Raw genomic sequence first — 11467 nt, 5'->3', positions numbered from 1 at the left:
CTAAAATCAACCCAGCAAAGGCAAACCTTAAACCCTACCGCTCTTTCCAAAAGGTCACCTGCCGTCTCTCCGGTAAGATTCTCTGTTCAGCCTTTGAAATTGCTTTTAGGTTGAAGTTGATTTTATCACGTCCGTTCTAGTTCATGTTTGGTTGGGGTTTATATTTTTTTTATGTATGATGCTGAATTGTTGCTCCATTTTGTGTTTTCTTTTGATCCGACACAGCTGCTAGAAGTTATTGAATTCGTGTTTTAGGTCTGTGTGTGATCAACTTCTAACAGAAAAATCTTAATTTTAAGTTCTATTAAGAACATCTTTGTTGTTTCTTCAATCATTTTGTTCAGGTAAATTACAGACGGACCTGTAATGTCAGTCGCAAACTCATCACCGGCATTGGAGATTTTAGGTAATTTGTTTTCGAGCTCCTGAACAACGATAAATCAATCTCGGTAGCAGCTTATGAATAGTCTTTAGTAACGTTTATAAGTCTGAAGCACGGAATTGATTAGCTTTAATAGGCGTCATATATTTATATCCAACCTAATGATAGTCGGCTTAACCTAAGTGTTGTTACTTACGGTATTGTAAAATAACAGAGCTTCTCTGCTGAGAAGTTGGGACTTTTTGGCAAATGGAACACACTTGTGACTATTTTGATTACAATTGAATTTTGCAGAGTATGTCAAAGCATTTTAAATACATGTAACTTTAGTTTGCATATTTGACCACTCATGAAATGAAAATAATGGGTTTGTGGGCTTCATAATGCTGTATTGTGTTTCTCACTTCCTCTATTGTGAAATTTGTTGTGGCTATCCTTGTTCCCAGTTAGAGAACCCGGGGGTTTAGCTATATGGAATGGACCACCTTTTACTAATAATCAACCCAGTATCAAGCTCGATAGAGTTCCTTGCACAAGTGCCAAATTTAGCGAAGATGGATCCAAATTAATGGTGATAAAGTCCGAGTCTACAATTAGCATCTATGATTGCAAAAGCTCAAAAGAGATAAGATCTTTTGAATCCTCCAACATTCTTGCTGCTGCTTTGTCTCCATGTGGAACTTATCTACAGACCTTCCAGAAAGTCTCATCACCGCAGGAAAAGAACGTCACTGTATGGAAGACAGAGACAGGAGAATCAGTTTATACTCTGTCCCAGAAGAACATGACTAAAGCAACATGGTAAATTTTATATTTGTGGTCTGCACTATTTGCTTCTGGTATTTGATTCTTTAAGTTCTATGCAGCTTTACTTGTGATTGGCTTATAATGTTTCAGGCCATCAATCAGATTTAGCTCTGATGAAGCAGTTGCTTCTCGCATGGCAACAAATGAGCTTCAGTTTTTTGATGCTGGAGATTTTTCCAAAGGCATCGTGCACAAGATCAGAATCCCTGGAATTGCTGCAGCAGAGCTTTCTAAGAAACCAGGTTCACATGTGGCTGCATTTGTTCCAGAATCTAAGGTTTGTAACTAGCAGCATTATATTTATGAAGTTCACTCTAAAGGAAACCTTAGATGAAGAAGCAGAAAGGAAAAATGGAAGAAGGTGAAAATTAGATTATATATATAAGATACTGATATTATAAGGTTCTATTGATACTTCATCGTTGCAAGATATACCTTGTGTAAGGTAGCACCAATTTTTCACTAGGGCGAGTGTGGCACTGTGGCTTGAATCCAGGTTTCTGCCCAGTTACTCTCTAGGCTACTGAGCTCCTGCAATCTTGAATCTGTGAGTAACATACTAAGGCAGACTTGTCTAATAGTCTAAACAAATGACTAAGATGGAAATAGTGCAGTATGTGTTAGTTGAGAGTTCAATTTGATGCCTGAAGGGAATATCAGCTACATGCTACACAAAATTTTGATTTCATTTATGTGCTACACAATGGTTGCCAGTGGTTTATGTAGGCCAGTGATGTATCTGGGTGCATGTTCCTTATATAACACCATAGATGCTTTAGATGGCAGAAGCAATAACTTGTTAGAGATTGATAGACTTGGGGCTTGGGGCATGTGGCATTGTTACTGTTATACCTTAGCTTGAATCGTTAATTGAAACACACTCCCTAACTCAAATCGACAGTGGTAACATGCAATACACAGCTTATTGTAACAGGATTGCTTCAATTAGAACAAATCGGTAAGAGATTGTCGGCCAATCTTTTACGAAACGGAATTGGTACAATTACCAGAYGTTYGAGAGGTCTGGTCCTCTCCCTGAGCTCTCGCTCTCAACTAATTCACAGAAAACAACCAAAACAGAATAATCGGCCTCAACTGACAGCTCCCTATTTAAGCACAACCCAATTACCAAATTACCCTCCCTTAATCGACTACTAAGAAACAGCAGCTACACTACTAATCTGATTTCTTCTTCTATAAGTAAACCTCAAAGGAGGTTTATCAGTTACTAGGTTGAACATTCAGCAGCTGGAGTGTGAGAGAACGGGAGATGCATAGAGTGCCTAGACCAACTTAGTAATCAGAAAGTGATAAGCTTCCATCTTAATTTTATACTCGCATTGAATGTGGTACACATGTTTAAGTGCTTCCTGGTAGTTAATACAAGGTAGTTTAAGTATGCAATGTTATTATTGTATATAGTTTGAAAAAAATTATTTGAAATGGAAGAGGTGCCTAAGCATGCATGCCAAATAAAATTGGACATTTACAAGTAGGAAGTAGTATATTTTTGCTAGATGAAAAGTATATTGAGTTCATACTTCAGAATTTCTCAACTTTATGTTCATTACACATAGCCTAATTGAGTGTTACAAGCTTTGGCAATTTATTGCCATCGAGCAACATGAGGGTGTTTCATACTGAATGGAGTGTTTTCTAATGGCAGGCACTGTTTGGTTCAGGAAACAGTGAATCCCCCTGGCAAGAGTCCGCTTCTTGTTTTTCTCATGGATGAGGGCTTCATTCTTGATGTTTTACCTGATTTATCTTGATCTGTAGGGAATGCCTGCTAGCGTTCAGATATATGCTTGTGCACCTGATTCTCAGAGTCAACCTATTGCTCGTAGAAGTTTCTTCCGGTGTTCAACAGTGCAGCAACACTGGAACCATGGTTCTACAGGGGTTCTGGTTGTGGTGCAGTCAGATGTTGATAAAACCAACCAGAGTTACTATGGAGAATCAAAGTTAAATTACTTGACTTTAGATGGGACTCATGATGGACTTGTGCCCCTTCGTAAGTTTGTCTTTCTTGCTAACAGACTATAACATGCCATTTAGGCTATGATCATGTAAGCTAAAGACACTTCCAAATACATTACCAAATGCACAATATCAGAAAATTATCAAGCATATAATATATTTCAGTAGGTGTTAGATTGCTAATTAAGGATTTTTGGCAGGCAAAGAAGGGCCTGTACATGATGTTCAATGGTCATACTCAGGAAAAGAGTTTGCAGTTGTTTATGGATGTATCCTTCTCTTCATTCTAAAATACATATGAACTGGCAGCTAAGATAAATATAGCTAATATTTAAGGCTGAAGCTGTTATATAGATGGGAGGGAATATGCTTTTGGAAGTCGTGCTTCCAATTTTCTTCATACAACTATAAATCGGAATATGATGATCATGTATTACATATATCATCAATTTTTATGGCTAATTTGTGCTTCCAATTTTCTTCATACAACTGTAAATCGGAATGTGATGATCATGTATTACACATCTCACAAATTTTTATGGCTAATTTTGCACTTATTTTGCTTTTTCATTGTTCATATATGCAACTACTTCCCATGTGACTGCTTTTCGACATTTTAGGTATATCTTATTTCTCTTCCATGTGCTTTTATGTCGTTTCTGCTAGAGATAGGTCGGAGGATGAGTGAGTCACTTGGTCTTTAAGATTCTTTCTGTCAATGCTCAAATACCTATTTTCTGTTTACTTGACACGCAATAGTCATGCCTGCGATGGCAACAATTTTTGACAAGAAGTGCAACCCTCTGCTGGAGCTTGGGACAGGCCCTTACAATACCATTCGCTGGAACCCAAAGGGAAGATGTATCCTTCAAGATATAGTTTGTTGCTTACGCTCTGCATGCTGAAATACTTCCAAAAATATTTCTGAGTGCTGGTAGTGCACATTGTTTAAAGAATGTTTTGGCCTTAATCTTTTTTCTACAGTTATATGTGTCGCTGGGTTTGGTAACCTACCAGGTGACATGGTATGTTTCCAGATGATGATACCTGTCTTCTTTTCTTGTTGCTAAACAAGTCTCTCTGCAATGCAACTATTAACATCAGTCCTTTTTGTTATTCCTCCCCCCTCCCCTGAGTTAATTGAAGCAGCAAAAATATATGCTTCCTACGCCCCTTTGAATAATTTGCCACACTTTCCTTCTTGAGATATCTCATGAAATTTGCAACATCTTTGAAAGATTCCAAGTATAAGTTACATATTTCCCCATCATCATTGTTTCTACAACTTACAAGTAGATTGATGGTGGTGTTGTGGGTCTACACGATTCTTGTATTTGTCTTTCTAAAGGTATTTTAGATATTTTCCAATAATCAAACATTTTACTTGAACTATGCACCAAGTCAACCAATGCAATTTTCAAGGAACCAAGTGTCATTTTTGGAATTTCGCTGGCATATCATCTATACCTCGAATATGCAGCCTCTTGCATTCCCTATTATATACTGGACTTCGAATATGCAGCCTCTTGCATTCCCTATTATATACCAGACTTCGAATGTGCAGCCTCTTGCAGCTTCTTCTTCTTCTTTCTGGATTTAATTATCCTAGTCAACATGTGCAATGGATCTTGGTTGCCTAATCAGAACTTATAGCCCAGGTCATCAATCTTCTGTACCATATGGATTTTCTGAGAAACCTTGTCTCAATCCTTGAGCGATGTTTCTGTAATCCACTGTTCCACTCCCGTATGGTTCATAAGTTAGACAGTCCTACAATTGGTCCAGCTTTGGATGCCTTTGCATTTCTTGTCATTGTGGCTGATTACTCTTCCTCCACCTACGAGGTTTTTGTAGTCAGGTTTTTTTCATTGCGTCATACTGTAGCTACCTGCCAAAAGCATCTTCAAACCACAATATACTATCTGGTTCCAAAGTCTTACTCAGTTCCATCTTTTTGGGAACTTTCACCTCAAAACCTCATATAGCGGAAACCAACTTTCACACATTGCTATAGATCATTCAGCTGAAGACACTTCTAAGCTTAAACAATTTCTTTATGTCCCAGTTTTGTTCTCTTGCTTGTAAGCTATCTTAAGTTTTGAATTATCAGTGTTCTTCTATGTTCAGATAACATCCTATGAAATTACAAAATAGTTAGAATTGGGTTCTTTTATCTATTATATTATATTTTTCATAATTTGATTATATCCTAGATTGGTGAGATCATAAAAACTTTATTCCTGCTCTCTATTGTTCACTGCTGTGATTGCTCTGCTCAACAAAGCTCCTATGGTGACTTAAACGATCTGGCTGGAAATGTTCTTTTTCTTTTAATTTGTGTTTCAAGAATCCGAAAGTAGCTCTAGCAAGATGTAATGCCTATGTGATCCCTTTTGTTCATATGGCTTACTAACTTATGATGCAATTCTCAGGCATTTTGGGACTACGTAGAAAAAAAGCAACTTGGGACCACTAAGGCTGAATGGTCAGTGACGAGTGAATGGTCCCCTGATGGACGCTATTTCATGACCGCCACAACAGCTCCAAGGCTACAAGTTGACAATGGGTATGTTCTTGTTGAGCTGCATTCTGCAACTGTAGAGAGCCATCTCTGTTTTTTGAAACTTTGTGACATAAAGTAACAAACTTCTTGTGTCTTTCAATTATTAAAGAATTATTTTGGGGGGAGGGGGAGAGGTGGGCTTTGGGGGTGAGATGTAGACAGACCTGACCTCTACCCTTACACAGTAGAGCGACCGTTTCCGTTGAGACCCCCCAGCTTGTGAGATGTGTGCAAGATATGTAGAAAGTATCCCCGAAGAAATAAAGGAAAATGCAAAAGGTGAGGCGAGGCGAGGCGAGGCCCAAAGACGAACTTGAAACAAGAAAGAAGAAATAAGACACAAGACACAAGAAAATTGAGTTAGATGTAAACAAAACCATACAGGCAGAAGTAGGTACAGGAAATCACAGCCGAGGTAAGAAAAACCACACACCCTAGCTGTAACATAGCACCCTGGTATCCTAACTGCCAATTCACTAACCGTACCCTCAACCCTCTATACCTCCTGCTCCCAACCATGGTAACTATAGTCCCTGCCCCTAGTCTGCTACCCTAATCCCGCATCTCCAAAGACACCTATCAGAGGTCATCTCCTTGGAAATGTCTAACACCATCATGTCTAACCTCAACTTTTCATCTCATGTCCTCCTCGGCCTACCTAGAGATGGAAACAAGGTCGTGGGTATCAGGGATCGCAATCCCCATCTCAGTACCCATCCTCGTCGGAAAATAAGATTTCATCCCCATCCCCATCGGCGAATAGGGGATTTTTCAGCGTCTACACAATTTAATTTTTTACAGAATGTTTTTATATATTATGTATATAAATGTCAATTTTACGTTTAAACGACATATAATGCTAAAATATGTATCACCCTTTTTTAATTGTTGCATTTGTATAAGAGTAACGCCAAAAACATAGTTCAAGCACAAATATATCAATTACGATACTTAATAATTAAAATTTTATATAATCGTGATGTGCACAACTCCCAACACCACTCTTAACCTATCCATGATGTGCACAACTCCCAACACGCTCGAAAGACCTCATTCGGTATCCTGTCGAACTTGGTCCGGTCAAAGGTCCATCTAAGCATTCTTGTTTCTGCAACTTCCAACTTCCAACTTCAACTCATGGGCCTTCTTTGTCGGGTAACGCTGGACCATACAACATAGTTGGTCTAATGGCTACCTATAAAATTTTCCATCAGTTTTAGTGGGACCTTGTCGCACAACACCATTGTGGCAGCCCTCTACTTTAGCCACCCTGTCTTTATGCAATGTGTTATGTCATGATTGAACTTGCCTCCCTTTGGAATCATGGAGCCTAGATACTTAAACCTCCCCCCTGTTGACTTCCACCCCTTTGTCGATATACCCTCCATCATGGTTTTCAAAATCGTTTGAGGCATACGCCTCAAGATGTGCCTCGACGCAAGGTGGTGGGACTCTGAACATAAGGTGCTGCCTCAAGTGAACTGAATGAAACGTATGCCTCAGGCAGGATGAGGCGGGCCTTGAGACGCCTGAGTTGGGCCTTGAGATGCCTGAGGTGGCGAGGCATGGGTTAGAAACTAGGTTTAAAAATTGACTTGGGGTTAAATTAACTTACTTTATCCCTTTGCTCGTACCCCCTCCTCCAGTTGTGACTTAGCTGCTCTGTCTTCCTCTCCGCTTCTACCATCTTGTTTCAGATTGAAGAGTGATAGCCAGAAGGTATTCCAATACAGCAAGACTGATATGAGGAAGGGCAAGACCATGACCTTTTGTTTTTATATAGGAGGATTTTTCATGTGTGATTTTAGATTTCCTTTTTGTTAAGTGTGTGATTTTAAGTCTCTCTCTATGGATAAATGTGCGACTTTAATTGTCTTTATGGATAATGAGTGACTTTAATTACTTTGTTAACAAAAATTAGTATATTTATTACATATATGAAAATAATTTTGAGACTATTAATGATAATTTTAAATATTATATAGGCAAAGGATCGTGTGACAAGGGAAGTTATAGTAAGAAGCGTAAGAAGAGATCTGAACCCTTAATCACTTTTAATCTCATGCCCACCTATTAATTGCGCTTTAGAAGGGAATTGATCCGGTGCATCTCGGTGCACCTCATTAGTCTTGACATTCAATTAGGATTGATCCATTCTTAAGCTTCTCACCATAACTTCACTTCCCATTGGAACCCAACCCTATATATATGTAGGCGTAGGATCGTGTGAGAAGGAGAGTTAAGGTGAGAAAGGTAAGAAGGGATTTGGACCCGTGATCACTTTTAATCTCATACCCACCCATGAATCGTCCTTGATACAGGGATCGACCCGTTGCATCTTGGTGCATCTCATCCTAATGTGCATCCAAGGATGGAGATCCCTTCTTACGCTTCTCACCGGGACCCAACCCTATATGTATATATAATTTTTTTTAGTTTACACCTCACACGGCCTAGACGCTTATGCCTCGGGGTGTGGAGGGAAAATTTCTCTAGGCCCGATCTCGGTTTTTAAAACCTTGCTCTCCACTAAAATTGCACCATATGTATTCGGTCTTAGAGCAGCTAATGCATAGGCCTTCTGATTCCAAAGCATTCATCTCTACGTTGGAACGCTACCATCACAATGGTGTCTGCAAATAACATACATAATGGGGGACTCCTTTGGATCCCTCGAGAAATCTCATCCAGGATCACGACAAGTAGGAATGGCTTTAACGCTGATCCTTGGTGTAGCGCTATATCCACAAGGAAATACTCCTCTCTCCCGGGTTACTACATTTCATAATCGCCCTAACATAACTCCATCATACTTCCCTCTTCTCTAGACTCCTCCAAATCACGTCTCATGGTACGCTATCATAAGCCTTTTCCAAGTCTGTGAACACCTTGTGTACGTCCCTACTATGCTCCCTATACTTCTCCATGAGGCATATGAGGAGGTTTATTGCCTCATTCATAAATCGGCCTCACATGAAACCATATTGGTTCTCCGTCACCTCCGTTCACCTCCGCACCCTAGCCTCAATCACTTGCTCCCATGATTTCCTAGTGTGACCAAGTAAATTTATGCTTTGATATTTACCACAATGTTGTGTGTCACATTTTTCTCTTATACAAAGGCACCACCATACTAAGCCTCTGCTCTTCAGGCATCTTTGGCAGTCCTAAGTGTGACATTGAAAAGCTCTTCCAACCAGTGTACCCGCCTCTCCCAGACAAAGCCATACCTCAATGGAAATTTTGTCTGGGCCCACGGCCGTAGCGTTCCTTTAGTGCCCCATCACTTCTTCTGTGCTACTTCGCCGACCAAAACAAAAGATTGTGTGCCTCAGATGCCCCCCAACCTCTACCTTCCTTTCCCTTTTCCCTGCCTCGTTAAATAATTATTTGAAGTAAAAGGAGCAATTTTGTGGCATAAAATTAGAACACTTGGGAGTTTTTTAATTTTAAATTTGGTACTTTCTAACATGAATTAATTATAAAAAATTGGTTGCCAATCATCATATTACACTGTAGTTTTTGTTAAAGTTCAATGCTTTAAAAAATAAAGTTCAAAAAGAAGTATTTGGTATCCTTGACGAATTTGAACTTACAAAATAACTATAGGATTTTCTAACAGAGGCAATACCAAAGAATTTTGGCAGGCAACTGCAGCTGACTCTTAAATGTTCAAGTGTTGTAGCAATGGCTACCCTAGTTTTCAGTTTTGTTTCTTTCTGCAAGATGGAAGTGATAGATCACTATTGTTATAGTACTCGTTGATGTTTAGAATTGATCCTATTACAAAACAAGGCTCATTTGCTAACGCTTGTATTGTTGTAGGATTAAAATCTTCCATTACAATGGGTCATTATTCTTTAAGAAGATGTTTGAGAAATTGTATCAGGTAAGTTTATTTGGTATTCATATCTCATCGAGGTTTGCAAACTTGTGCTGTTCTTTCATTTTTGTCCTACTAGTTGCTGGGCTAACTCTTCTCACAGGTCGATTGGAAAGCAGATTCACCTGATAAATTTGGTGAAATTGAAGAACTTGTCAAGTCTGTTGGCTCATTAAAAGTGGAAAGCAAACCACAAGGTTCTCTATGCGTAGACTTCTTATTATTTGTTTTGGACCAAAATTTTGCATTGTTAAACTGAAGTTGTCTTGTTATCATTTAGGACAAGGGTCAAAATCTTCCCAGACCTCTGTGAAACCAACTTCCACCAATCCTCCTGTTCAGAAGAAACCTGCTGCATATCAACCACCTCATGCAAAGGCTGCAGCTGCCAAACAGACAGAGGTGCAACCGATACATTTTATCATATATTTTGTTGGAACTAAATATCATGACCCTACAATTTAACTGTTCTAGTCTGTAGAAAAACAGCACATCAGTAAAACGGGATGAAAGTTGGCAACTAGTAGCAATGGATAGGTTCAAATGAGAACCTGGGAACCCAGCGACTCATGCTTTATTCATAATTGAATGTCGTGATAGATATTGATGATAAAAATCATTCATGTTGAAAACACATGATTATTCATCATGAATAATACATGAAATAGTTGGTTTCCAGTTTTTCAAAATATTTACGGTTCCCGTTTGAACTTTCCTCCTAGTGGTGTTACCCTGGAAACAATTTTAGGGGTGGAGTCTGCACAAATACTTCCTTCCCAGCCCTCTGAAAGCAATTTTCATTGTCGCCCTTTTTACAGTTAGCGTTATATCTCCCTCCCCTCCTCCCAAGGTTGAGGTGCAAATATTAGGTTCTTGTTGGATACAAGTCTCTGCCTATAAAATGTAATCTTTAATGGCTTGGTCAGCAAATTTATTTTGTGGTATTTCTGACATGGTAATTGTTGATGCAGCTCTTTGGAGGAAGCCCTTCAGGGTAAGTATTACATTCTCCTATTTCATCATACAAACTGGCAGAAATAGATGCGTCTCCATGCATTTATATTATCACCTGTTTTCTGTTGCAGAGAAATGAGTAAGAATGCATTAAAAAACAAGAAAAAGAGGGAGAAACAGAGGGAGAAGAAGGCTGCAGAAGCTGGTGGTGCAGATTAAAAAATGGTCTTGGATCACTAATACAAATCTTGTTTTCTTGGGGGCTTCCGACATTTTTCGTCAGTCACCCCTTCAGATTTGCGACTTCCGGCTGAGGTATTTTGGTTATCTATTGAACAATCTCAGGGACCAAGTTGGCCTCGCCTCATGTACCCATATAATTATTTGATCAACTCTTGTCCTTATTCTCTAATTTGTTTGCACCAACCATGCACATTTGCCAATGATCAATGGCTAGTTTTAGGTGAGAGCAGTTATGGTTGATCTGGGACCAGCTGCTGCCTAACCTGGCCCGGTTGGTCCAGTCCCTGTTTTCTAATATGGGACTCGGTTATGGCTGGTCCTTCTCAAGGATTTGGTTGAGGTGCATGATTGGTTATAAAAGATAGGTCAAAAGGTCCAAGACTAGTCACTTTACCTTCGTACATTTGCAGACCCGGGTAATAAAATATGTGATCCCAATATTAGTTGTCTTTTTCTTAGTACACTTGGTCATATGAAGCCAAAACATCAATTTATTGAACACAGAAAAAAAACATGAATTTATATAACTTGATATCAAATAACATAATGATGGTTATTCAAGTTATTGGTGGGATAAGAAAGAGGAACATCATATCTTTACGAGTAAATTACGTTTCTTGTCTTTGTGGTTTGTTATAAATCGTGGATTTTGTCC

At 39.0% G+C, this 11467-nt stretch overlaps 1 protein-coding gene across 2 annotated transcripts; it reads left to right on the top strand.

The window, feature by feature from the left end:
• On the top strand, positions 1-11260 carry LOC112509954 (eukaryotic translation initiation factor 2A). 2 transcript variants are annotated; one of them, XM_025115182.1, is made up of 14 exons: positions 1-72; positions 345-406; positions 829-1183; positions 1280-1466; positions 2969-3203; positions 3370-3438; positions 3929-4030; positions 4154-4194; positions 5602-5735; positions 9558-9621; positions 9719-9812; positions 9896-10017; positions 10587-10609; positions 10701-11260. In XM_025115182.1, the coding sequence occupies exons 2-14, from the start codon at positions 367-369 to the stop codon at positions 10786-10788; spliced, it is 1554 nt and encodes a 517-aa protein (XP_024970950.1). In that variant the 5' UTR covers positions 1-72; positions 345-366; the 3' UTR covers positions 10789-11260. The 2 variants fall into 2 exon arrangements, with proteins under 2 accessions (XP_024970950.1, XP_024970949.1); XM_025115181.1 differs by lacking the exon at positions 1-72 and having other exon boundaries at positions 86-406.
• Positions 11261-11467: the final 207 nt, after the last annotated feature.

Source organism: Cynara cardunculus, assembly GCF_001531365.2.
Source record: "Cynara cardunculus var. scolymus isolate 2C chromosome LG 3, CcrdV1, whole genome shotgun sequence".
In the NCBI taxonomy this organism is placed as follows: domain Eukaryota; kingdom Viridiplantae; phylum Streptophyta; class Magnoliopsida; order Asterales; family Asteraceae; genus Cynara; species Cynara cardunculus.
Note: the sequence above shows the minus strand (reverse complement) of the source record. Positions and strands in the feature narration are given on the sequence as shown.

Bases quoted from the DNA above. Each gene is read 5' to 3' on its own strand.
- LOC112509954 (XM_025115182.1), top strand. From the start codon at position 367: ATGTCAGTCGCAAACTCATCACCGGCATTGGAGATTTTAG. The intron at 1,467-2,968 runs GTTTGTAACTAG...CTTGATCTGTAG, and splicing joins CATTTGTTCCAGAATCTAAG to GGAATGCCTGCTAGCGTTCA. The intron at 4,195-5,601 runs GTATGTTTCCAG...TGCAATTCTCAG, and splicing joins GTAACCTACCAGGTGACATG to GCATTTTGGGACTACGTAGA.